Source organism: Emys orbicularis (genome assembly GCF_028017835.1).
Source record: "Emys orbicularis isolate rEmyOrb1 chromosome 21 unlocalized genomic scaffold, rEmyOrb1.hap1 SUPER_21_unloc_10, whole genome shotgun sequence".
In the NCBI taxonomy this organism is placed as follows: Eukaryota; Metazoa; Chordata; order Testudines; family Emydidae; genus Emys; species Emys orbicularis.
In genome coordinates, this window is record NW_027045152.1 from 14,700 (window position 1) to 39,641 (window position 24,942).

At 64.1% G+C, this 24,942-nt stretch overlaps 3 protein-coding genes across 5 annotated transcripts; all 3 read left to right on the forward strand.

Moving 5' to 3' along the window:
• On the forward strand, positions 1 to 8,066 carry TAFAZZIN (tafazzin, phospholipid-lysophospholipid transacylase). Of its 2 annotated transcripts, XM_065423045.1 has the most exons (10): positions 1 to 109; positions 493 to 621; positions 882 to 927; positions 1,178 to 1,263; positions 6,119 to 6,199; positions 6,473 to 6,514; positions 6,590 to 6,652; positions 7,077 to 7,129; positions 7,367 to 7,444; positions 7,686 to 8,066. In XM_065423045.1, exons 1-10 carry the CDS (start codon positions 1 to 3, stop codon positions 7,785 to 7,787), a joined length of 789 nt encoding a protein of 262 aa, XP_065279117.1. In that variant the 3' UTR covers positions 7,788 to 8,066. The 2 variants fall into 2 exon arrangements, with proteins under 2 accessions (XP_065279117.1, XP_065279119.1); XM_065423047.1 differs by lacking the exon at positions 6,119 to 6,199.
• Positions 8,067 to 9,482: 1,416 nt separating this feature from the next.
• ATP6AP1 (ATPase H+ transporting accessory protein 1) lies at positions 9,483 to 16,100 on the forward strand. The gene is made up of 10 exons (XM_065423051.1): positions 9,483 to 9,571; positions 10,054 to 10,180; positions 12,760 to 12,834; positions 13,070 to 13,263; positions 13,875 to 13,915; positions 14,192 to 14,277; positions 14,581 to 14,828; positions 15,083 to 15,130; positions 15,530 to 15,764; positions 15,891 to 16,100. The coding sequence occupies exons 1-10, from the start codon at positions 9,483 to 9,485 to the stop codon at positions 16,098 to 16,100; spliced, it is 1,353 nt and encodes a 450-aa protein (XP_065279123.1).
• An 893-nt stretch (positions 16,101 to 16,993) lies between these two features.
• GDI1 (GDP dissociation inhibitor 1) lies at positions 16,994 to 24,064 on the forward strand. Of its 2 annotated transcripts, XM_065423048.1 has the most exons (11): positions 16,994 to 17,050; positions 18,888 to 18,995; positions 19,364 to 19,463; positions 19,600 to 19,734; positions 20,067 to 20,265; positions 20,738 to 20,869; positions 20,949 to 21,048; positions 21,455 to 21,626; positions 21,967 to 22,111; positions 22,572 to 22,626; positions 23,912 to 24,064. In XM_065423048.1, exons 1-11 carry the CDS (start codon positions 17,006 to 17,008, stop codon positions 24,062 to 24,064), a joined length of 1,344 nt encoding a protein of 447 aa, XP_065279120.1. In that variant the 5' UTR covers positions 16,994 to 17,005. The 2 variants fall into 2 exon arrangements, with proteins under 2 accessions (XP_065279120.1, XP_065279121.1); XM_065423049.1 differs by lacking the exon at positions 19,600 to 19,734.
• The last annotated feature ends 878 nt before the right edge of the window (positions 24,065 to 24,942 follow it).

Here is a 24,942-nt window from a genome sequence, read left to right on the forward strand (position 1 = left end):
ATGCCCCTGGAGGTGCCTTGGCCCTTCCCACCGGCCCCGCGGCTGCCCTGGACCCTGGCCAGTCGCCTGATCACCGGCCTGGTGGGCACCTACAGCTGCTTCTGGACGAGTGAGTGCCGGGCCCCCCCCCAGACCCACACACTGACCCCCCACCCTGAGCTCCCCCTTGCCTTGCACCCCCTCCACCCCAGACCCCCCCATCCTGCATCCCCCCCCCGCCCTGAGCTCCCCCCCATCCTGCACCCCCCCGCCCCAGGCTCCCCCGGACCCACACACTGCCCCCCCACCCTGAGCCCCCCTGCCCTGCACCTCCCACCGCACCCCCGCCCTGCTTCCCAGACCCACGCACTGCCCCTCCACCCCGAGCTCCCCCCTGCCCTCCACTGTCCTGCTCCTGTGCCCCAATCATCCAGGCCACTGGGGGTGGGGGAGCCCACCACGGGTCTCCCCTGGCTGCTCCCCCCACATCTAAGTTGCGCCCCCTCCCCGCAGGGCGCATGAACCGGCTGCGGGTCCATAACAAGGAGGTTCTGTACGATTTGGTCGAGCGGCGCCAGCCCGGCACCCCCCTCATCACCGTGTCCAACCACCAGTCCTGCATGGATGACCCCCACCTCTGGGGTAGGCGCTGGGTGCAGGGGGCCCCATCTCTGGGGGGACCCCTGGAGAGTGTGGCTGGGAGAGGGATTTTGCATTCTAGGGGCAGGGGGGGCAGAGACCCTTTTGTCAGGGTAGGGGGGCTGGTTCTCGGTGTTATTCCTGCTCCCCCCCCGGAGCAGCCCGTGGAGAGAACAGACCCCTCCCCCACGTCAGTTATCTCCCTGTGGGGGGTCTGGCTGAGATTCCCCCAGTAATTGTTCTCCCCTGCCCCCAATTTCCAGGTATATTGAAGCTTCGGCACGTCTGGAACGTGAAGAAGATGCGCTGGTGAGTGGGGGGCTGTATGAGGGGAGTTTGTGGGGAACCCCTCCCCATCAGTCGTCCCCATAACCTCCCTGAAGGGGCCCCTCACCCACTACATCGGGGGCCCACATTGTGCTGGAGGGTCCGAGGCAGGCCGGCCTACAGGGGTTCCCCACCCCGCTGCCCTCTGTCCAGTGGGGGAGGGGCCAGCAGTGCTGCGGAGGGATTGTGGTTCTCCCCCCCCCCATTTATGTGTTATCTGCTCCCCTCTCAGGACCCCCACGGCCGCTGACATCTGCTTCACCCGAGAGTTGCACTCGCGCTTCTTCAGCCTGGGCCAGTGCGTCCCCGTGTGCCGAGGTGAGGGTGGCAGGCGGAGGGGCTGGCCTGGGGGGGCACATGGGGCTGGGCCAGGGGAGTTGGGAGATACATGTGGGAGAGAGGACTGGGGGGGAGGGATAGCTCAGTGGTTTGAGCATTGGCCTGTTAAACCCAGGGTTGTGAGTTCAATCCCTGAGGGGGCCACTTAGGGATCTGGGGCAAAATCAGAACTTGGTCCTGCTAGTGAATCATAGAATATCAGGGTTGGAAGGGACCTCAGGAGGTCATCTAGTCCAACCCCCTGCTCAAAGCAGGACCAATTCCCAACTAAATCATCCCAGCCAGGGCTTTGTCAAGCCGGGCCTTAAAAACCTCCAAGGAAGGAGACTCCACCACCTCCCTAGGTAATGCATTCCAGTGCTTCACCACCCTCCTAGTGAAATAGTGTTTCCTAATATCCAACCTAGACCACCCCCACTGCAACTTGAGACCATTGCTCCTTGTTCTGTCATCTGCCACCATTGAGAACAGCCGAGCTCCATCCTCTTTGGAACCCCCCTTCAGGTAGTTGAAGGCTGCTATCAAATCCCCCCTCATTCTTCTCTTCTGCAGACTAAACAATCCCAGTTCCCTCAGCCTCTCCTCATAAGTCATGCGCTCCAGACCCCTAATCATTTTTGTTGCCCTCCGCTGGACTCTTTCCAATTTTTCCACATCCTTCTTGTAGTGTGGGGCCCAAAACTGGACACAGTACTCCAGATGAGGCCTCACCAATGTTGAATAAAGGGGAACGATCACGTCCCTCAATCTGCTGGCAATGCCCCTACTTATACAGCCCAAAATGCCGTTAGCCTTCTTGGCAACAAGAGCACACTGTTGACTCATATCCAGCTTCTCGTCCACTGTGACCCCTAGGTCCTTTTCTGCAGAACTGCTACCTAGCCATTCGGTCCCTAGTCTGTAGCAGTGCATGGGATTCTTCCGTCCTAAGTGCAGGACTCTGCACTTGTCCTTGTTGAACCTCATCAGGTTTCTTTTGGCCCAATCCTCTAATTTGTCTAGGTCCCTCTGTATCCGATCCCTACCCTCTAGTGTATCTACCACGCCTCCTAGTTTAGTGTCATCGGCAAACTTGCTGAGAGTGCAGTCCACACCATCCTCCAGATCATTAATAAAGATATTAAACAAAACCGGCCCCAGGACCGACCCTTGGGGCACTCCGCTTGAAACTGGCTGCCAACTAGACATGGAGCCATTGATCACTACCCGTTGAGCCCGACGATCTAGCCAGCTTTCTATCCACCTTACAGTCCATTCATCCAGCCCATACTTCTTTAACTTGGCAGCAAGAATACTGTGGGAGACCGTATCAAAAGCTTTGCTAAAGTCAAGGAATAACACATCCACTGCTTTCCCCTCATCCACAGAGCCAGTTATCTCATCATAGAAGGCAATTAGGTTAGTCAGGCACGACTTCCCCTTGGTGAATCCATGCTGACTGTTCCTGATCACTTTCCTCTCCTCTAAGTGTTTCATAATTGATTCCTTGAGGACCTGCTCCATGATTTTTCCAGGGACTGAGGTGAGGCTGACTGGCCTGTAGTTCCCCGGATCCTCCTTCTTCCCTTTTTTAAAGATGGGCACTACATTAGCCTTTTTCCAGTCATCCGGGACCTCCCCCGATCGCCATGAGTTTTCAAAGATAATGGCTAATGGCTCTGCAATCTCATCCGCCAACTCCTTTAGCACCCTCGGATGCAGCGCATCCGGCCCCATGGACTTGTGCACGTCCAGCTTTTCTAAATAGTCCCGAACCACTTCTTTCTCCACAGAGGGCTGGTCACCTTCTCCCCATATTGTGCTGCCCAGTGCAGCAGTCTGGGAGCTGACCTTGTTTGTGAAGACAGAGGGGAAAAAATCATTGAGTACATTAGCTTTTTCCACATCCTCGGTCACTAGGTTGCCTCCCTCATTCAGTAAGGGGCCCACACTTTCCTTGACTTTCTTCTTGTTGCTAACATACCTGAAGAAACCCTTCTTGTTACTCTTAACATCTCTTGCTAGCTGCAACTCCAAGTGTAATTTAGCCTTCCTGATTTCACTCCTGCATGCCTGAGCAATATTTTTATACTCCTCCCTGGTCATTTGTCCAATCTTCCACTTCTTGTAAGCTTCTTCTTTGCGTTTAAGATCAGCAAGGATTTCACTGTTTAGCCAAGCTGGTCGCCTGCCATATTTACTATTCTTTCTACACATCGGGATGGTTTGTTCCTGCAACCGCAATAAGGATTCTTTAAAATACAGCCAGCTCTCCTGGACTCCTTTCCCCCTCATGTTATTCTCCCAGGGGATCCTGCCCATCTGTTCCCTGAGGGAGTCAGTCTGCTTTTCTGAAGTCCAGGGTCCGTATTCTGCTGCTCTCCTTTCTTCCTTGTGTCAGGATCCTGAACTCGACCATCTCATGGTCACTGCCTCCCAGGTTCCCATCCACTTTTGCTTCCCCTACTAATTCTTCCCTGTTTGTGAGCAGCAGGTCAAGAAAAGCTCTGCCCCTAGTTGGTTCCTCCAGCACTTGCACCAGGAAATTGTCCCCTACACTTTCCAAAAACTTCCTGGATTGTCTGTGCACCGCTGTATTGCTCTCCCAGCAGATATCAGGGTGATTAAAGTCTCCCATGAGAACCAGGGCCTGCGATCTAGCAACTTCTGCTAGTTGCCAGAAGAAAGCCTCGTCCACCTCATCCCCCTGGTCTGGTGGTCTATAGCAGACTCCGACCACGACATCACCCTTGTTGCTCACACTTCTCAACTTTATCCAGAGACACTCAGGTTTTTCTGCAGTTTCATACCGGAGCTCTGAGCAGTCATACTCCTCTCACATACAACGCAACTCCCCCACCTTTTCTGCCCTGCCTGTCCTTCCTGAACAGTTTATATCCATCCATGATAGTACTCCAGTCATGTGAGTTATCCCACCAAGTCTCTGTTATTCCAATCGCATCATAGTTCCCTGACTGTGCCAGGACTTCCAGTTCTCCCTGCTTGTTTCCCAGGCTTCTTGCATTTGTGTATAGGCACTTAAGATAACTCACTGATCGTCCCTCTTTCTCAGTATGAGACAGGAGTCCTCCCCTCTTGCGCTCTCCTGCTTGTGCTTCCTCCCAGGATCCCATTTCCCCACTTACCTCAGGGCTTTGGTCTCCTTCCCCCGGTGAACCTAGTTTAAAGCCCTCCTCACTAGGTTAGCCAGCCTGCTGGCGAAGATGCTCTTCCCTCTCTTCGTTAGGTGGAGCCCGTCCCTGCCCAGCACTCCTCCTTCTTGGAACACCATCCCATGGTCGAAGAATCCAAAGCCTTCTCTCCGACACCACCTGCGTAGCCATTCGTTGACTTCCACGATTCGACGGTCTCTACCCAGGCCTTTTCCTTGCACAGGGAGGATGGACGAGAACACCACTTGCGCCTCAAACTCCTTTATCCTTCTTCCCAGAGCCACGTAGTCTGCAGTGATCCGCTCAAGGTCATTCTTGGCAGTATCATTGGTGCCCACGTGGAGAAGCAGGAAGGGGTAGCGATCCGAGGGCTTGATGAGTCTCGGCAGTCTCTCCGTCACATCGTGTATCCTAGCTCCTGGCAAGCAGCAGACCTCTCGGTTTTCCCGGTCGGGGCGGCAGATAAATGACTCAGTCCCCCTGAGGAGGGAGTCCCCGACCACCACCACCCTCCTCCTCCTCTTGGGAGTGGTGGTCGTGGAACCCCCATCCCTAGGACAGTGCATCTTTTGCCTTCCAATCGGTGGAGTCTCCTTCTGCTCCCTTCCCTCAGATGGGTCATCTACTCCACTCTCCGCATTAGTACCTGTGGAGAGAACATGGAAACGATTGCTCACCTGTATCTCCATTGCTGGTACATGGACGCTCCTCTTTCTCCTTCTGGAGGTCACATGCTGCCAAACTTCTTCATCATCCGTCTGTCCCTGCTGCGCCTGCTCTGAATCTTCAGAACATTGTGGCTGTAGAAGCTTCTCCTGACGTCTGTCCAGGAAATCTTCATTTTCCCTTATGCAACGCAGAGTCGATACTCGTTTCTCCAGACCTCAAACCTTCTCTTCCAATATGGAGACCAGCTTGCACTTTGTACAGACAAAGTCGCTTCTGTCCTGTGGAAGAAAGACAAACATGTCACAACCTGTGCAGATTACAACAGCTGATCGCTCACCTTCCATATCACCTTCCTCTTAAGAGCTTCCTCAGCTGTTGCAAGAACTACTCGGAGAAACCTGCAGATGAAAGCCTCAGTGAGCTCTCTCCAGGCGAACTCCCTCTGTTAGCCTCTGCTGTTCGCCGCTCAGCTGGTTCGCTGCTGACTGCCCTTCTATACCAGTCAGGCCCACCTGGAACAAAGCACTCCCAATTCACACTTTTCAAACAAACAAGCAAGCAATCAAGCACAGGGTCAAACTGACAAACTATCCCAGCAACAGACACTCAGATACTCACCAACACAGCCCCCCTAATGCAGCACTTAGCGTCCCTCCTCTCGGACAGCTCCCAGGCAAACTCCCTCTGTTAGCCTCTGCTGTTCGCCGCTCGAAGGCAGGGGGCTGGACTCGATGACCTTTCAAGGTCCCTTCCAGTTCTAGGAGATAGGATATCTCCATTAATTTATTTATTTTATTTAGACTGGGCGAGGGGGAGAGGGGGATATGGGGTGGTGGTGGCTGGGGTCACATGGGACGCTGAGGCACCCGGGGGCAGGAGTTGGAGCGGAAGAGGCTAAGGGGAAAATGTGGGGGTGAGGGGGCTGTGGCAGGGGCCGGAGCAGGGTGGGGGGACCGGCTGAGGGGGGGAGGGGGGGACCTGTGGGCCAGGGGCTAATGGCACTGCCCCCCCAGGGGATGGCGTCTATCAGAAGGGGATGGATTTCATCCTGGAGAAGCTCAACCGCGGGGACTGGGTGCACATCTTCCCTGAGGGTAACTCCGGGCAGGGGCCGTGGGGGAGGAGCTGGGCACAGCCCCTTGGGGCGTGCTCATTTTGGGGGGAGAACAGCATTGGGGGTAGTGGGGGGCGAGGGGTAGGACTGTGCTGCACGGGGGGGGGGGGGGTGAGGGGCACTGCAGAATAGCCGGCCCAGCCAGTCATGGGGGGGTGGAGGAGCCCTGATTGGGGCCCAACCACGGTTGTTGTGGGGGCCATCAGGGGGTCTCCTTGTGTCTCCCAACCCACCTCTCTCTTCTCACTCCCAGGCAAGGTGAACATGAGCCAGGAATTCATGCGCTTCAAGTGGGGTGAGTGCATGGGGGGAAGGGGAGTGGGGAGGGGGGGGGCTGCCCTTTCTAACCCCTCCTCTCTCTGCCCCCCAGGGATCGGGCGACTCCTGGCCGAGTGCCGGCAGCACCCCGTCATCCTGCCCCTCTGGCACGTCGGTGAGGCTTTGCTGGGCCCCCCAAATCTCCTGTCAGCCAAGGGGAAGGGGGGCTGCTAGCAGGGGGGATATGGTGGGGGGGGTTGGAGAGCATGGTGCAGTGGGGTCATTAGCTGGGGGCGGTAGTTAGCTGGGAGCATGGGGCTGAGAGGGCCGTGGCTGGTTGGGGGAGGGGGGCATGGGGAGCGTGGGGCTGGGGGGGCGGTGGTTAGCTGGGGGAGGGGGGCATGGGGAGCGTGGGGCTGGGGGGGCAGTGGTTAGCTGGGGGAGGGGGGCATGGGGAGCGTGGGGCTGGGGGGGTGGTGGTTAGCTGGGGGGGGGCATGGGGAGCGTGGAGGTGGGTGAGCCGGGTTAGGTGGATAACCTGCAGGGGGAGTGGGGGGGATTGGAGTCCCCCCCCACGTCTCTAACATTCTCCCCCCCAGGTCTGAACGATGTGCTGCCCAACACCCCCCCGTATGTGCCCCGTGTCGGCCAGGTGGGTATTGGGCTGCCTGCTGGGGGTGTGCGGAGTGGAGCCCTTTCCCCGCCCACTGCACTGGGTAGGCCCTATGTAAACATCAGCTGGCGGGGGGGGGTGTGTGTGTCGGAGGTTGGGAGCTCCCTGCCATGGGTCGGGAGGCAGGGGGGTGGCTTTTCACGCTGGGGGGTGGGTTTGGGGGGAGGGGGCAGGGGCAGCAGCAGGGTCCCCACTCACCCTTGTGTCCCCCCCCAGCGGATCACTGTTCTCATCGGGAAACCATTCAGCGTCCGGCCCGTGCTGGAGCGTCTCCAGGCTGAGAACAAGTCAGCGGTGAGCTGGGGGGCCATGGGGGGGCCCTGTGTTTGTGTGGGGTGCAGGGAGTGACCCATGGGGAGGGGGATAGTGACCAGCTGGGGGAGACCTGGTGAGTCTGGGGGGCAGTGTCTTGGGTGTGGGGGGCGTGTCTGGGTGTGGGGCAGTGTGTCTGGGGGGGGTGTCTGGCGGGCGGGGTGTGGGGGTGTCTGGGGGGGTGGGTGTGTCTGGGAGCCCTGACCCCCCCGTTCACCCCCAGGTGGAGATGCGCAAGGCGCTGACGGATTTCATCCAGGGCGAGATCCAGGCACTGAAGGGCCAGGCCGAGCGGCTGCATCAGACGTTCCAGTGGCAGAGATAGCCGGGGGTGTGTGTGTGTGTGTGTGTGTGTGTGTGGCTGGCCTCCCTGCCCCACAGCTGTGCTCCACATGCACGCTGGCCCCTCCCCTCTTCCCCACATGCTGGCGGGCCGGCCCCCTCCCGCCTGACACTTCTGCCCCACATGCTGGCGGGCCGCTCCCCTCTGCCCCACACATCAGCAGGCCGGCCAGCCCATCTTCCTCGCCCCACTCACTAGCAGGCTGGCACCTCCCTGCCCGACACCTCTGCCCCACATGCCAGCCGGCTGGCCCATTGCCCCCTCCCCCCCCGCCCCACTCACCGGCAGGCCGGCCCCTCCCAATCTGACACCTCTGCCCCACATGCTGGCTCCTCTCCTCTGCCTCACATGCCAGCCAGCTGGCCCATTCCCTGCCCCACTCGCTGGCTGACCGGCCTATCCCTGCCCCCCGTGACAGGAGATTGCCCCATTGCTGGGGCTGCCCCTCACCCACCATGGGGCAGGGGCTGGCTGAGCAGCCCACATCTGGGAACCGCCTGGAAGCCATTGGAGCCTCCTGTCCCCCTGGACTCTTCCTGTGGCCCCCCCGGACCCTACTGGTGAAGGCCTTATAAAGGGGGGGCAGCCCCTGAGGGGCTGCTGGCCACACCCCCATCCAAGCTGTGGGGGCCCTGCTGGGTCAGGCTGGATTGGAAGGGGTGTTTCCTCCTGGGGGGGGAAATACCCCTACCCCCCGACATGCATGGGGGTCAAAGTGGGCTGCTGGCTCAACTCCCCTAAATCATGCAGAAAGACAATGACTTGCATGAGTCAGGATAGGGGGCCCCCCAGCACCCCCCTTCTCCTGCTCCCTGTGGTCCCTGGCACCCAGCCCTCCCCCCCATTTTTTTTACTCTGGACTTTTCCAATAAAGGATTTTAACCCTGATGTCGGAGTGGAGACTGTCCCAGGGCTGGGGGGTGGCAGAGGGGGCTGGGGTAATGGGGGGCTGAGGGTGGGGGAGCTTGGTGTCCGGCTTAAGGGGGGAGGGATCTGGGCCAGGACAGGGGCTGCCCTCCTGCCCCTTCCCTCAGCCACCCCCCAGCGCCCAGGCTGGAGGCGAGACCTGGCTCTGTTGAGCGCCGGCTTAGCCAGCTGGTCCAGCAGCCGTGGGGGGCAGCCGCCCCGGCGCTCGGCAGGCCTGCTCCAGCCGAGGCAGGGACGGGGCGCTGGTGGTGGGGGGCCGTGGGGGGCGGGAGGAGAAGCCGGCAGAGCTGGTGGGCACCGTGCTGGCCGGAACGCGGCTGGGGACTGCGAGCCGGCTCCGCCCCCCCGTGTTTGTAGCACCCCGTGGCTGTGACTCGGTTTCCCCACCCGCCGGGTGTGCAGGGGTTCAAGTCTCCCTGTGATGGGGGGTTGGGGCCTGACCCCCAAGTAACCCTGGGGGCTGAGCTGCTGGGACCTTCCCCTGTGGGGCCCTGGGGGGAGCAGCCCCCAACATCCCCTCCTCTGGGGGGTAACGGGGCGCTGCCATTGGCTGGCTCTCCGCTTCCCCGCCCTCTGATTGGTCGCCGTCGGCGCGGCCCGCGCTGTGATTGGCGGGGTGGGGCGGCCATTGCTGTGATAGGCGTAGCGGGGCAGGGCAGCCCGCGCTGTGATTGGCAGGAGGGGTCAAGGGGCGGGGCGGCGGCAGTGGCCAAGGCCCGGCGGCGGACGCGGGTGGGGACAGTGCCCAAGATGGCGGCGGCGCAGCTGGTGCTCGCGGGGCTGGTGCTGGGGGCGGCGCGCGCCGAGCGGGTCCCGCTGCTGGGCTGGTCTGGCCACAGGTGGGGGGCGGGGCGGGGGCCGTGAGGGGGGGGGTCACTGCTGGGGGGGCCGGGCAGGGGCAGTGAGGGGGGGGGCACTGCTGGGGGGGCCGGGCGGGGGGGGCACTGCTGGGGGGGCCGGGCGGGGGCAGTGAGGGGGGGGGGTCACTGCTGGGGGGGGCGGGGGCCGGGCGGGGGGGGGCACTGCTGGGGGGCCGGGCGGGGGCAGTGAGGGGGGGGGTCACTGCTGGGGGGGCACTGCAGGGGGGGCGGGGGGCAGTGAGGGGGGGCACTGCTGGGGGGGCCGGGCAGGGGCAGTGAGGGGGGTGCTACTGCTGGGGGGGGCCGGGCGGGGGCAGTGAGGGGGGGGGTCACTGCAGGGGGGGCGGGGCCGGGCAGGGGCAGTGAGGGGGGGCATGGGCGGGGGGGGACACTGCTGGGGGGGCAGGGCGGCGCTGTCACCCTCTGACCCCCCCTGTGCCCCCCCCCTGTGCCCCCCCCAGCTCCCTCTGGCCCCCCCTGGCCGACAGCTACGAGGGACACGTGGTCGGCGCGGCCCAGCTGAGCGCGCTCCTCGCCCCCGCGCTGGAGCGGGGCCCTCGCAACGTCCTGCTCTTCCTGCAGGAGCGGGTGAGACCCCAGCGCAGCCGGGCCCCCCTGCCCCCCCATCGCACCAACCCCCCCCCGCCTCTTCCTCCCCAGTCCTGCCCCCCCTGTCTCTTCTCCCCCCCCCCCCCCCGCCCGGCCTCTGGGTCCCCTCGGCCCCCCCCATGTCTCTTCCTCCCCAGTCCTGCCCCCCTGTCTCTCCCAGCCCCCCCGCCTCTTCCTCCCCAGTCCTGTCCCCCCTGCCCCTCCCAGCCCCCCCCGCCTCTTCCCTCCCCAGTCCTGTCCCCCCTGTCTCCCCCCCCCCCCCGGCCAGCCTCTGGGTCCCCTCGGCCCCCCCATGTCTCTTCCTCCCCAGTCCTGTCCCCCCTGCCCCTCCCAGCCCCCCCCGCCTCTTCCTCCCCAGTCCTGTCCCCCCTGTCTCTTCCCCACCCCCGCCCGGCCTCTGGGTCCCCTCGCCCCCCCCCATGTCTCTTCCTCCCCAGTCCTGTCCCCCCTGCCCCTCCCAGCCCCCCCGCCTCTTCCTCCCCAGTCCTGTCCCCCCTGTCTCTCCCCCACCCCCGCCCGGCCTCTGGGTCCCCTCGGCCCCCCCCATGTCTTTTCCCCCACCTCTTCCCCCCTATCTGGGCCCCCCCAGCCCCCCCGATCCCAGCCCCCCTGCCTTCCCCCCCCAAGCCGGGCCCCTCCTGGCCCCTGGGCACCCCTTCCTCTTTCCCCCCACTGGCCTCTGGGCTCCCCAGCACAGCCCCCCCCCATGTCTTCTCTGCCCGGCCTCTGGGCCCCCTAGTACAGCTGCCCCCCCCGTGTCCTTGGAGAGGCCCTGCCTGGCCTCTGCCCTCCCCCTCCCCCCCACATACAGCCGCCCCCCATGCCCAAGTGGGCAATGGCGGCTCAGTCAGGAGCACCGTGGAAAGGGATCTGGGGGTGTCAGTGGATCACAAGCGAAATATGAGTCAATGAGGCTACACTGGGGGGGAGCCAACATCATGGTGGGCTGTGTCAGCAGGAGTGTCGCAGGCCAGACACCAGCAGTGATTCTGCTCCCGCTCACAAGGCCCCGGCGGCAGGCCTGTGTCCAGAGCTGGGCCCCGCGGTTCAGGAAAGACCTGGGCAAACTGGAGACCGTCCAGAGAGCAAAACACGGATCCGAGGGCTAGAAAACATGGCGCTATGAGGGAAGACTGAAGCCCCTGGGTTTGCTTAGTGTGGAGAAGAGAGGCCTTGGGGGGGGCCGTTAGGAAAACTTCCTGTCAGGGTGGCTAAGCGCTGGAAGAAATCACCCCGGGGGCTGTGGTATCTCCCTCGGGAGAATTTTAAAAGCAGGTTGGACAAACCCTTGTCAGGGATGGGCTGGATGATCCTTAGTCCTGCCATAAGTGCAGGGGACCGGACTAGAGACCCCTCGAGGTCCCTTCCAGTCCTATGATTCTATGTCCCCCTGTGGGGGTCCCCTTACCTGGCCTCTGGGCCCCCTGAAATACAGGGAGCCCTACAAGGTCCAAGGGGGTCCCCCTGCCTGGCCTCTGGGCCCCCTGAAATACAGGGAGCCCTACAAGGTCCAAGGGGGTCCCCCCTGCCTGGCCTCTGGGCCCCCAGAAATACAGGGAGCCCTACAAGGTCCAAGGGGGTCCCCCCTGCCTGGCCTCTGGGCCCCCTGAAATACAGGGAGCCCTACAAGGTCCAAGGGGGTCCCCCTGCCTGGCCTCTGGGCCCCCAGAAATACAGGGAGCCCTACAAGGTCCAAGGGGGTCCCCCTGCCTGGCCTCTGGGCCCCCTGAAATACAGGGAGCCCTACAAGGTCCAAGGGGGTCCCCCTGCCTGGCCTCTGGGCCCCCAGAAATACAGGGAGCCCTACAAGGTCCAAGGGGGTCCCCCCTGCCTGGCCTCTGGGCCCCCTGAAATACAGGGAGCCCTACAAGGTCCAAGGGGGTCCCCTTACCTGGCCTCTGGGCCCCCTGAAATACAGGGAGCCCTACAAGGTCCAAGGGGGTCCCCCTGCCTGGCCTCTGGGCCCCCAAATACCCTTTGGCCCTAAAGATTCCCATCTTCCTGCCCCAGTGAACCCCACAACACCCCTGTCCCCCAAGTACCTCTGCCTTCTACTGTCCCCCCCACAATGCACTTACCAGTCTTGCTCTTACCCCGCTGTGCTCGTGGGGCTCAGCCTGGGGGTTCTGGCCCTGGGCAGCAGCTGGGTGCTTCCGCCTGTTGCCAGGTGGGTTGGGGGTCTGTGGGGGAGCCTCCCGACTGCTGGGGTGTCTGGGGTCCCCAGCTCCCTGGGAGCTATGGGGGCAATTACCTTGGCGGGGGGCAGCCCCACAGGGCTCCCAGAATCCAGCCCGGGCCCTTTCACTGGGGGGGCGGGAGGGGGAGGAGGTTGCTCCTGCTTGTCCCCTCCCCTCACAGCCCCTCTGTAAGGGGAAATGAGCCCAGCCCGCGCGCGCCCCCCCGTCATGTGATCAGTGACTGATCTCCCTGTGAGATTCCAGCTTCTGTGCTGCCCCCCTCCCCCCGATAATACATGTATCATGCCCAATGGGGAGGGAGCTGGGCCTGGGGGGGCCTCAAATCACCCCCCATTAATGCCCTCTTGCCCCCCTGCCCAGCTCAGCCTGGAGGATTTCACAGCGTTTGGGGGGGTCTTCGGCAACAAGCCCGACAGCGCTTTCCCCAGCCTGGAGGTGAGCAAGGGGGGCCCGGACAGAGCTGGTGGGACTGGGAGGGGGATAGGAGGCAGGGGCCGTGGCTCAGGAGTGAGAGGCCGTGATGGGGCTGTGGGTTGGGGGTGAGGGGCTGTGGGTTGGGGGGTGGCAGGTGCTGCAGGGTGGGGTAAGGGGCCCTGATGGGGCTGTGGGTCGGGGATGAGGGGCTGTGGGTCAGGTGCCTGTCTCTAACTCTTCCCTCCCACACACACAGAGCGCCCTGGCGGGGGCCCCCTCAACCCTCGTGCTCCCAGCCGTGCAGGGGGCGGCGGCCGCCGGCGTCTTGGGGCTGCTGAAAGAGAAGCTGGGGCTGAGCCCCCTGCATGTGGAGCCGGGCACCCTGAGGGAGCTTCGCCTCAACGCCAGCCTGCCCGCCCTGCTGCTGGTGCGGCTGCCCTACACCGCTGGGTACGTGCCCCATGTCCCCCCCTGGCCTGGCCACCCTGCTGCTGGGTACATGCCCCATGTCCCCCGCCTGGCCTGGCCTGGCCTGGCCGCCCTGCTGCTGGTGCGGCTGCCCCATGCCGCTGGGTATGTGCCCCATGTCCCCCCCTCCCCCCACGGCCTGGCCTGCCCGCCCTGCTGCTGGTGCGGCTGCCCTACACCACTGGGTACGTGCCCCATGTCCCCCCCTGGCCTGGCCTGCTCTGCTGCTGGTCCGGCTGCCCCATGCCGCTGGGTACGTGCCCCATATGGTCGTCCCCCCACACACATGGCCTGGCCTGCCCGCCCTGCTACTGGGTACGTGCCTCGTCTTCTCCCTCCTCCTCCCCCCCCCCCCATGACCTGGCCTGCCCGCCCTGCTGCTGGTCCAGCTGCCCCATGTCCACCCCACGGCCTGCCCTGCACTACCCAGGTCTGTGGCTGTGGCTCTGGGTTCACCCCTTGGAGAGTGGGGGGCTGGAGACGCTGTGATTGGCTGGTCTGCGGGAATGTGGGGCTGGAGGTCCCGGCATGGGGCCCACATGGGGGGGGTGCCCTCTGGCATCTTCCCCTGATGTGCTTCTCTTCATCTCCAGCTCCAGCCTCATGGCCCCCAAGGAGGTGCTGATGAGCAACGGTGAGTCTGGCTCCCCAGGGCCCCTCCCCTACCCCGATCCTGGGTCCTCTGCCCCCCATGGCTGGGTCTCCCAGCCACCCTTCGTACCCAGGGACCCTCCCCCCATTGCTAGGTGCTCCTCATTTCCCCCCTGAAGTGCCTCGATTGGTGTGGGGAGTATCCCCTCCACAGCCCCTGGGGTAGGGTGGGTCAGTGTTGGGGGCTGGCTGAGGGGTTAGCTGGGGAGGCAGTGGGGCCGTGGGGCAGTGCTGTTAACCCCTGATGTGTCTGTCCCAGATGAGATCATTGGGCAGGTGCTCAGCGCCTTGAAGGAGGAGGACGTGCCCTACACGGCGCTGCTGACGGCCGGAGCCCCCTCACGGGTACATCTCTTCTCTCTTTCCTGCCCCCCCCAGCCAGGGGTCCCCTCAGGGGTACGTCCCCTCCCCTGGCCAGGGGTCCCCTCAGGGGTATGTCCCCCCACTGACCCTCCTCCCCTGGCTGGGGGGCCCCTTGGGTACATGCCCATATCTGGTGCCCTGGCCATGCACCTCTCCTGGGTATGTCCCATTCACACTGACAACCCCCCCTCCCAGAGACCTGCCCTAACCCCTGAGCTGGGGCCCCCGGGTACTCCTCCCCCCCCCCCAGGCTGCCCCCCAGCTCTCACCCAGCCCTCTCCCCAGGTTCTCCGGGACGTCTCTGGGGTGGCCCCCGGGGGAGTGGGCCGCCAGCTGCTGCAGAAGCCGACCCCAGCACCAGCACAGCACCCCCCGGTGCGGTACCCCCTGACCGGTGAGCCCCGGATCCTCTTCTGGGCCCAGAACTTCTCTGTGGTCCAGGGCAGCAAGTGGGTCGACCTGACGTCCCAGACGTTCGGGGCTGAGGCCTCCGTTGATGTGAGCGGCTCATCCTGGAGCTCCAATGACTCCCGGTGAGAGTGGGGCTGCGGGTCGGGAGTGAGGGGCACTGCAGTGGTGGGGGGCTTAGGCTTGGGCTACCAGGGGGTGCGGGTCAGGAGTGAGGGACACAGGCAGAGCTGGGGGGACTGAGGGCTGGGCTACCAGGGGGTGCGAGTCAGGAGGGGCACTGGCAGAGCTGGGGGGAGCCCAGGGCTGGGCTGATAGGGGGCTGCTGGTTGGGAGTGTGGGGCACCACCAGGGTCACTGTCTCTGTCCCCCTATCCAGGCTGGTGCTGAAGTATGCGAATGTTCTTGGGTCCCCTCTGACTGCCACGTGAGTATTTGGGGGGCTGGCTAGGCCTGGGAGAGACGTGTGCTGTCTCCTGGGGGGTGTCACTACATTGACTGGGAGGCTCTGGGGGTGCTGGGATATGTCGGGAGGCTGGGGAGGGGGTAAGTGGTGGGAGGTTGCTGGTGTCTGTGGGGATCTGGCTGGATCACAGGGGATGGATCACTTGATGTTACCGGTTCTGTTCATTCTCTGGGGCCCCTGGCACTGGCCACGGTCGGCGCTTTGGGCTGACTCAGTGTGGCTCTTCGTATGCTGACCCTTGGGGGTTTCTGGGGGTCTGTCTGGCCCTTGGGTGGCTTTGGGGGGCCTGGCTGAAGGCTCAGGGGGTTCTGGCTGGGGCATGTCTGGATGAGCCGTCCCCCCTCCCCCCCGCCTCTCCAGGTTCCACATGACCAGCCGGCGGTTTCCTGTCTCGGGCCGGGACTGGTTCCAGCTGAGCCGCCTGGAGCTGGCGACGCCCTTGGCCAGGCCCACTGTCTTCAACGCCTCGCAGGTGACGGCCCCCAGCAACTATTCCTGGCACTGCGCCCACCTCAGCAGCCTGCCGGGCTTCGGGGCCGGGCTTCGGGGCCACGGCCCCAGCCCCAGCTGGGGGGTGCTGCTCCAGGATGTGCAGGTACCGGCTGGGACGCCTGGGTTCTCTCCTGGCTCGGGGAGGGGCTCGGAGCCTGGCGCTGGGCGGGGGAGTGGCGGAGGGGGGCTGGGAGCCTGGCTGAATCTAACCGTTCCCCCCCCCCCCCAGCTGCAGGGGTTCAACGTGATGGGCCTGCAGTTCTCCTACGCCAGCGACTGCGCCGGGTTCTTCGCGCCGGGCACGTGGATGGGGCTGCTCACGGCCCTGCTGCTCGGCGCCATCTTCGCCTGCGGCCTCCACATGCTGCTAGGCCTCAAGACCATGGACCGCTTCGACGACCCCAAGGGGGCCACCATCGCCGTGCCCCAGGGCGAGTAGGGTGGGGCTGGGTCCTGCTCCCCCCGAGCTGGGACCCCCAGGCTCTGTGCGCGGGGGCCTAAGCTGTGCGCCCCCCCCCCCGGACCCTGCTCTCTCCCCCCCTCCCCCCAGGCTCTGTGCACTGGGGCCCGTGCAGCCCCCCCACACTCTGCCCCAAGCTCCACACAGCAGCTGAAGGGGGGGGGTCTAGACCCCCCCTTGCTCTCCTGTCTTCCCCCCCAGCTGCTCTAACCCTGCCCCACCCCCGCTGGGGGCTGCTTCTTTATTTATTGGGGGCCCCTGGGCCCCCCCTCCTCTCCCCCCAGCCCCTGAATAAATCGTGTCTGGGCCCAGCCGCTGTGTCCGTCTGTCTGTCCGGGGGTTGTAGGGGGCCGGGAGGGGCCTGGGACTTCTTTCTCTGGCAGAGGGAGCGGGGTTGGTGTCTCGATTTGGACCTCAGTTGTGGCGGAAGGATCTGGGATAGCTAGGGAGAGAATTAAACCTGGGACTTTGTTCTCTGGCGGACGGAGACAAGCTCATGCGGCGCAGAATAGGAACTCATTTATTGGGCGGAAGGATCTGGGGTTTTTTCCCTTCGGGGGCGAAGGCTACGCTTCAATATTGAGCCGGGATTAGTTTTGTCGGCGGAGGGATGCGGTGCTTTGACGGGATGGATGTCGGAACTCTATTTCTTGGAGGAGGGTTTCCACTTCTGGCGGTGAAGAGGCCCTGACCCGGAGTTTGCCTGCAGGCGGAGGGGGGCGTGTCAAGCGCCTTTGCCGGAACTCGTTTCCTGGCGGAGGGATCCGGGGGTGTGGTAGGTAGGCCCGGGACTCGTTTCCAGGCGGAGGGATCCGGGGCGGGCGGCGCTGCGGCCCAGCCTGGCTCCGCGCGGGGCGGGGGGAGGCGGCTCCGGACCCGCCGCCATGGACGAGGCCTACGACGTGATCGTGCTGGGTACCGGGCTGAGCGTGAGTCCGGGGGCGGGCCCCCCTTGCACCCCGGGGGGCGGGCCCCCAATGCGGGCCCCCTTGCACCCCCCATTGCACCCCCGGGTGCAGCCCCCGGTGCACCCCCTATTGCACCCCCGGGTGTGTGACCCCCCCTACAGCCCCCGTATTGCAGCGTCCCAATGCAGCCCCCTGGTGCACCCCCAGGGCCCCCCTTGCACCCCGGGGGGCGGGCCCCCAATGCGGGCCCCCTTACACCCCCTATTGCGCCCCCGGGTGCAGACCCCGGTGCACCCCCTATTGCACCCCCGGGTGTGTGACCCCCCCCTACAGCCCCCGTATTGCAGCGTCCCAATGCAGCACCCTGGTGCACCCCCAGGGCCCCCCTTGCACCCCGGGGGGCGGGCCCCCAATGCGGGCCCCATTGCACCCCCGGGTGTGTGACCCCCCCTACAGCCCCCGTATTGCAGCGTCCCAATGCAGCCCCCTGGTGCACCCCCAGGGCCCCCCTTGCACCCTGGGGGGCGGGCCCCCCGCGCCCCCCCCGCGGCCCCCCTATTGCACCCCTCAGTGCAACTCCCCCAATGCAACCTCCCATTGCACCCCCGGGTGCGGGACCCACCTGCAGCCCCCCATTGCATCTTCCCCAGTGCAACCCCCCCCATTTGCACCCCCAGGTGTGTAACCCTCTACAGCCCCCCTATTGCAGCCCCCCAATGCAGCCCCCTGGTGCACCCCCAGGGCCCCCCTTGCACCTTGGGGTGTGGGACCCACCTGCAGCCCCCCAATGCAGCCCCTGGTGCACCCCCTGGTGTGGGACCCCCCTGCGGCCTCCCTATTGCAACTCCCCCAGTGCAACCCCCCACTGCACCTTCTGTGTGCCCTGCACCGCATGCACATCCCCCTTGGCACCCCTGACATGGCCCCCCATTGCAGTCCCTAATGTGCCCCACTGCAACTCCCCCACTGCACCCATCTCCAGGCACCCCACTAGACCCCCCATTGCAACCTCTGCTCCCCCCCCCATGTCTCGCTCCTCCTACCCCAGTGTCCCTCAGCCCCCCATGGTAATATTTCCCTGTCCCCCCTTGCGTCTCCTCCCCATGCACCCCTCTTGCACCGATCTCTGGGCACCCCACCCCGGGCACCCCACTAGATTCTTATTGGAACCTTCCCCATTGTGCTCCCCACTCCGTGCACCCCCCGTTCCCCCTCCCTAACCCATCACCCGTCCTTCAGCCCCCACCTGTCCCCCAGTGCGCCCTGCCCCCCCAGCACCCTGCAAATGGGGTACTCCCCCCATTTATCCCCCCACTGCATCTCTGCCAAGGGAGAGGTGGGAAGTGACCCCCCCCCCAGCTCCCCCTCTGTCAGCCCCTCCAGGATCACAGAGCCCCCCCCTCCCTGCACTGCACAGCAGGGTGCAGCCCCCCCCTGTGCTGGCCCCTTGCACCAGCCAATGGGGCCGTGAAGTCCCCCCTTACCACCCCCACCCAGGTCTTGGCAGCTGGGGGCGTCTTCCCTTTGCACCCCAAAGCTGCCTCCCCAACAGTCACTAACCCCCCCAGCTCACCAGGTACAACTGGGCTGCCCCACTCCTGCCAGGGTGGGTGCCCCCCACTGCACCCCAAATGTAACCCTGCCCCCCTTCCAACATCCCAGCTCCTGACCCTGCATCAGCTCCCTCCAGCCCCACCCAGCCTCTTGCCCTATCTCGAGGGAAGGGAGAAGGGGCCCATTCCCTGCTCCCACCCAGCCGCCGACCCGCCACCCCAGGGCCAGATGGGAGCCGGGGCTCTGAGGCGGGGGTCCCTGGCGGCTCTGGCACTGACCCCCCCCCCCCGCCCCCGCCCTCCAGGAATGCATCCTGTCGGGGATCATGTCGGTGAACGGGAAGAAGGTTTTGCACATGGACCGGAACCCCTACTATGGGGGAGAGAGCTCCTCCATCACCCCCCTGGAGGAGGTGAGGGGCTGGGCCTTGGGGTGATGGGGGGGCAGCGGGGAGTGGGTCTCAGGAGGGCTGATTTGGGGGTGTAGGCCCCAGCGGAAGGGGGTTTGATGGGGGGGCTGGTTCAAGATGGGGTCTATTGGGGGGGCATGGGGGTCCCCTAGAAGGACAGGGTTTGAGGTGGGGGGCTGGTTTTGGGGTGCAGGGGGTTCCCCAGTGGGAGGAGGTGGGCTGGTTTGGGGGTGCAGGGGGCTCATCGGGAAGGAGCCTGGGGGAGAGTTCACCAGTGGGAGGATGTGGGGGCTGGCTTGGAGGGCAGGGGTGCCCCAGAGGGCAGGGGGCTGGGACAGGTGACTCTAACTCTCTCTCCCTCCCCCCCGCAGCTGTATAAACGCTTTGGGCTCCCCGAGGGGCCCCCTGAGTCCATGGGGCGCGGCCGGGACTGGAACGTCGACCTGATCCCCAAATTCCTCATGGCCAACGGTAAAGGGGGGCCCGGGGGAGCAGGGGCCTCGGATGTGAGGGGAGTTGAGGTTCTGGGGAACTCATGCGGGGCTGGGGGAGGGGGGGTGTCGCTCCACTCGCCCCCCCTCACCGTAGTCCCCCCCCCCGCCCCCAGGCCAACTGGTGAAGATGCTGCTGTACACGGAGGTGACCCGGTACCTGGACTTCAAGGTGGTGGAGGGGAGCTTCGTCTACAGGGGGGGGCAGGTACACAAGGTGCCCTCCACCGAGACCGAGGCGCTGGCGTCCAGTGAGTGACCCCCCACTGCCCCCTCCGAGGGGACCCCCCACCGCTCCCCTTCCTAGGACCCCTCCCCCCCCCAAGGGGCCCCTCCCCCCGAGGGAACTCCCCCACTGCTCTGGGGACCCCCTGCTGTCCATCCCCCCCTAGACTGGGGGGAGTTGGTGTCCCCCCGCAAGGGGATCGTGCCCTCTGACCCCCCCATGGCCCCATCCCCTGGGGTGATGTAAGCCCCCCAGCCTGGTTTTCTCCCCCCCACATGGCACCTCTCCCCACCCCCCGTGCCCTCCAGCCACCGCCACCCCATCCCCCCGCACTAACGACCCCCCCACCCCCCGCAGATCTCATGGGCATGTTCGAGAAGCGCAGGTTCCGGAAGTTCCTCGTCTTCGTGGCCAATTTTGACGAGAACGAGCCCCAGACGCTGGAGGGGGTCGACCCCCACGGGACCCCCATGCGGGACGTGTACGAGCGCTTCGACCTGGGGCAGGACGTGATCGACTTCACGGGCCACGCGCTGGCGCTGTACCGCACCGACGAGTGAGTCGTGCTCCGGAGCCGCTCCCGGGGGGGCCGTGCCCAGTTCGGGGGTGGTCACGTCCCTGCAGCAAGTCCCCCTGGGTCAGAGCCCCGGGGAGGGTGGGGGGGCGCCCCCCTCGCCCTGGCTCTAAAGCTCCTGCCCCGGCTCTGCCTGGCGCTTTGTCCCCCAGCGGGTCCCCGGCCGGCTTCCTGCCCAGGGGTTGCCCCAAATATCCACGCAAGGGGCGTGGCCATGGTCTCCTGGGGGGCCCAGCTCCTGCCAGCCGGGCACCTCTGGGTCTCTGCAAAAATCAACACCCCCCCACCCCGCTTAGTTAGCCATGCAGCTCGTGGGGAAACTGAGGCACTCACACTATTCATATGAAATATGAAACCCCCTGTCCTGGACCCCCCACCCCAGCTCTGCCGGTGCCCCTCACTCCCGACCCGCAGCCCCAGCCCTGGGCCCCCCTCACCCCATCTCTCCCCACAGTTACCTGGACCAGCCCTGCCTAGAGACCATTAACCGGATCAAGCTGTACAGCGAGTCGTTGGCCCGCTATGGGAAGAGCCCCTACCTCTACCCGCTCTACGGGCTGGGGGAGCTGCCCCAAGGGTTCGCCAGGTGAGTGGGGGGCGTGGGGGTATGGCAGAGAGCTCGGGGGGGGCGGCGGCTGGTCTCCAAGGTCTCTGTCCCCCTCCAGGCTCAGCGCGATCTACGGGGGCACCTACATGCTCAACAAGCCCGTGGACGAGATCGTGATGGAGAATGGCCGGGTCGTGGGGGTCCGATCGGAGGGGGAGGTGAGCGGGGGGTGCAGGGGGGAGGCACCAGCCCAACACACACAGTGATTTTGGGGGGTTCCCCACTAGGCTCCCCGTTAAATCTGAAGGGGGGTTCTCTGGTTTCCATCAGTGCCCCCTGCCTGGGGTATCAGGGGGCTGGCTTGTCCGATAGGGGCTGGGTTTGGGGCGCTTCTTCCCTGGGGAGGGGGGCTCAGGCCCAACCCCCAGTGGCTGCCCCCAGTTCTCCTTCTCCTGGGGGAGGGGTTGCCTGTCCCCCCCGGCCCGGTTCCTGGCTCTGCCTTGGGGTGTCGCTTTACCCAGCAGGGAATCTGGGGGATGCCGGGGGGGAGGGGGAGTCGGGCTGGGGGTTTCCCCTCTCTCTCTGGGCTCAGGCCTGGGAGGGGCTGAATTCCTGTCCCCCCAGGTGGCGCGGTGCAAACAGCTGATCTGCGACCCCAGCTACGTGCCAGAGCGAGTCCGCGGGGCCGGGCGCGTCGTCCGGGTCATCTGCATCCTGAGCCACCCCATCCACGGCACCAGCGAGGCCGGTTCCTGCCAGATCATCCTGCCCCAGAACCAGCTGGGCCGCAAGTCGGGTCAGCGCCAGGGGGGCTGGGCCTGTCCCTGGGAGCTCCCACCCCCTGCGGCATCACGTGGGGCAGAGCTGCGGGGGGGGGGAGGGGGGTGCAGGCAGTTGGGGCATCCCACGGGGGCAGTGCTGGGGGGGGGCTGAGCCACGGGGGAGGGGTGCAGTGCTGGGGGGGGCACCACACTGAGCACCCCGCAGGCCTGTACAGGCGACTCGGTCACTGCGGGGGTGTCGCCAGCTGCATTTCCTCGTCTCCCTGGCCCCTCGTTAACTGGGCAGCCTCTGGGGGAAACTGAGGCACGCCCGCTATTTCTACGAAGCCTCACGACCCCTCCCCCCCTCCCCAGATATTTACGTCTGTCTGGTTTCCTGGGCCCACAACGTGGCCGCGCCCGGGAAGTTCATCGCCATTGTCAGCACCACGGTGGAGACGTCGGAGCCAGAGCGGGAGGTGGAGCCGGCGCTGCAGCTGCTGGAGCCCATCGACCAGAAGTGAGGCCGGGGGGGTAGGGAGCTGGGTGAAGGGCTGGGAATTGTGGGGGGAATAGGGCAAGGAGGGAGCTGGGGAGCTTGGAACCCAGTGTGTGGGGGGTCTGACGGGGTCCCTGGGGTTCAGCCCCCCAAACCCACTAGCCTGGGGTGTCCCTCTATGGGCATCTCCCAGCCCCCGTCACGGCCCTGGGCTGGCCCACGGGACGATAACGCCCAGCAGACCCGGACTCGCCACACGCCCTCCCCCACGGCTTTGTACCAAACGCACGATCGGTGAATGACGGGGGCCCCAGGGTGCTGCCTGAGGTGCAGAGCCCCCCGGGGGGGGAAGGTCAGTGTGGGGGATGGGGAGATTCTGCTTCGCCAGGTGAGCTGGAAAGTGGGGGAGGGAGGAGCTGGGGGGGGGGTAAAGGCCTCTGGTGGGGACTGCGTGAGTGTGACTCACCCTCTTCCCCGGCAGGTTTGTGGCCATCAGTGACTTGTACGAGCCCATGGACGATGGCTCGGAGAGCCAGGTGAGCGCCCCTGCAGGGAATTCCCATCTCCCTCCCCCCCCTTTGTGGGACGTCCCATCTTCCCCCCCTCTGGGGGGGGCCGGGGGAGGGGGGGCCGGGGGAGGGCGGCAAAATCTGCAGATGATACAAAACTACTCAAGAGAGTTAAGTCCCAGGCAGCCTGCCAAGAGCTACAAAAGGATCTCACAAACCTGGGTGACTGAGCAACAAAAAGGCAGAGGAAATTCACTGTTGATAAATGCAAAGTGATGCACATTGGAAACGTCATCCCAACTACACGTATAAAACGATGGGGGCTAAATTAGCTGTTACCGGAGAGGGGGGGTTGGAGTCACTGTGGTTGGTTCTCTGAACACATCCACTCAATGTGCAGCGGCAGCCAAAAAAGTGACCAGAATGGTGGGAATCATTAGGAAAGGGAGAGATAATAAGACAGAAAATATTATGTTGCCTCTATATAAATCCACGGCACATCCACATCTTGAATACTGTGTGCTGATGTGGTCACCCCATCTCAAAATTATATATTTGAATTGGAAAAGATACAGAAATGGACAACAAAAATAATTAGGGGTCTGGAACGGCTGCCGTATCAGGAGAGATTAATAAGACTGGGACTTTTCAGCTTGGAAAAGAGGCGACTAAGGGGGGATATGATAGAGGTCTATAAAATCATGACTGTTGTGGAGAAAGTAGATAAGGAAGTGTTATTTACTTCTCCTAACACAAGAACTGGGGGTCACCAAATGTAATGAATAGGCAGCAGGTTTAAAACAAATAAAAGGAAGTATTTCTTCACACAACTCACAGTCAACCTGTGGAACTCCTCGCCAGAGGATGTTGTGTAGGCCAAGACCATAACAGGGTTCAAAAAAGAACTAGATAAATTCATGGAGGATAGGTCCATCAGTGGCTATTAGCCAGGACGGGCAGGGATGGTATCTGTAGCCTCTGTTTGCCAGGAGCTGAGAATGGGCGATAGGGGATGGATCACTTGGTGATTCCCTGTTCTGCTCATTCCCTCTGGGGCACCTGGCACTGGCCACTGGCAGCAGACAGGGCACTGGGCTAGATGGACCCTTAGTCTGACCCCACCTGGCTGTTCTGATGCTGCATTAGGGGTGTCCCATGGGCTGGGGGACAGGCTGGGGGTATCCTGGTGCTGATGGGGGATGGATGCGTGGTAGGTAGGGGGTGTTGCGGGGTGGGGGAGCAGGGAAGGGAGCGAGTGCAAACTCACCACCACCCCAGGTGACACCGTGTTCATCCCCCCCCTCCCCCCCAGATTTTCTGCTCCCGGTCATATGACGCCACCACCCACTTCGAGACGACCTGTGACGACATCAAGGACATTTACCGGCGCATGGTCGGCGCCGCCTTTGACTTTGAGAGCATGAAACGGCGCCAGAGCCACGTCTTTGGGGAGGACGAGCAGTGACCCCCCCCCGCCGGGGCCAGCTGGGGCCCCCCCATCTCCACTGGGACCTGCCCCCCCCAGCACAGGGACCAGCTGTGACTTCTCCTCCCCCATCTGCACCAGGACCAGTCCCCCCAACCAGGGCCAGCTGTGACTCTTCCCCCCCCACCCCCCCATCCTCTGGGACCAACCCCCCCTACACACACATCGATCCAGTACCTCCCTAAGTACCAGGAACAGCTGTGGCCTATCACCCCCAAATCCTCCCACCCCACAGCTGCTGCCCCAAGCAGGGACCAAGCCTGGCACTACCCCAACCCCCACCTCCCCCTGGGGGAGTCTTCCCTCGCCCCGGGGGCAGCTCTGTAGGGCACTTCTAAGGCCCGGGAGACTCCCCCCCCCCCCCCAGATCGGGGGGGGCAGGGAGATGTCTTGGGTGGGGGGTCACCCCGCTCCCCCAAAGCTGGTCCCATTTCCCCTGCCCCCTGTCTTGTGTCCACCCCCCGCCTTAGCCGTGTAGGGGGGCAGGTTCGTGTACTTCATGGGGGGGCAGTGCTCCCCCCCAGCACCTGCTGCTCGCTGTAATTTATTTTAAGTTATTATTAATACTGGACCAGGGCCAAGAGGGGGAGAAGATCTGGGGGGGCACTGCAGCCCCGTTTCTGGGGGGGGCTCTGGGTGGGGTGTGCCCCATGCTGTCACTGTTTAACAATGCCGCAAACCACCCCCCCCCCCCCCCCCCGCTCAATTGTGTCCAGGCAATAAAGTTACTTTAGTCAACCACGCTCCTGCCTCCTGGGGGGGGAGGGGAGTGACTGATCCCTGGCATGTGGGGGGTGGATACCTGGGTTGGGGGGGGGGGATGGTGGCACATGGGGGGGGGGGGCTGATAACTAGCT

Bases quoted from the DNA above. Each gene is read 5' to 3' on its own strand.
- TAFAZZIN (XM_065423045.1), top strand. From the start codon at position 1: ATGCCCCTGGAGGTGCCTTGGCCCTTCCCACCGGCCCCGCGGCTGCCC. The intron at 928-1,177 runs GTGAGTGGGGGG...CTCCCCTCTCAG, and splicing joins AACGTGAAGAAGATGCGCTG to GACCCCCACGGCCGCTGACA. The intron at 6,515-6,589 runs GTGAGTGCATGG...TCTGCCCCCCAG, and splicing joins ATTCATGCGCTTCAAGTGGG to GGATCGGGCGACTCCTGGCC.
- ATP6AP1 (XM_065423051.1), top strand. From the start codon at position 9,483: ATGGCGGCGGCGCAGCTGGTGCTCGCGGGGCTGGTGCTGGGGGCGGCG. The intron at 14,829-15,082 runs GTGAGAGTGGGG...CCCCCTATCCAG, and splicing joins TGGAGCTCCAATGACTCCCG to GCTGGTGCTGAAGTATGCGA. The intron at 15,131-15,529 runs GTGAGTATTTGG...CCGCCTCTCCAG, and splicing joins GGGTCCCCTCTGACTGCCAC to GTTCCACATGACCAGCCGGC.
- GDI1 (XM_065423048.1), top strand. From the start codon at position 17,006: ATGGACGAGGCCTACGACGTGATCGTGCTGGGTACCGGGCTGAGC. The intron at 21,049-21,454 runs GTGAGCGGGGGG...CTGTCCCCCCAG, and splicing joins GGGTCCGATCGGAGGGGGAG to GTGGCGCGGTGCAAACAGCT. The intron at 22,112-22,571 runs GTGAGGCCGGGG...CTTCCCCGGCAG, and splicing joins CTGGAGCCCATCGACCAGAA to GTTTGTGGCCATCAGTGACT.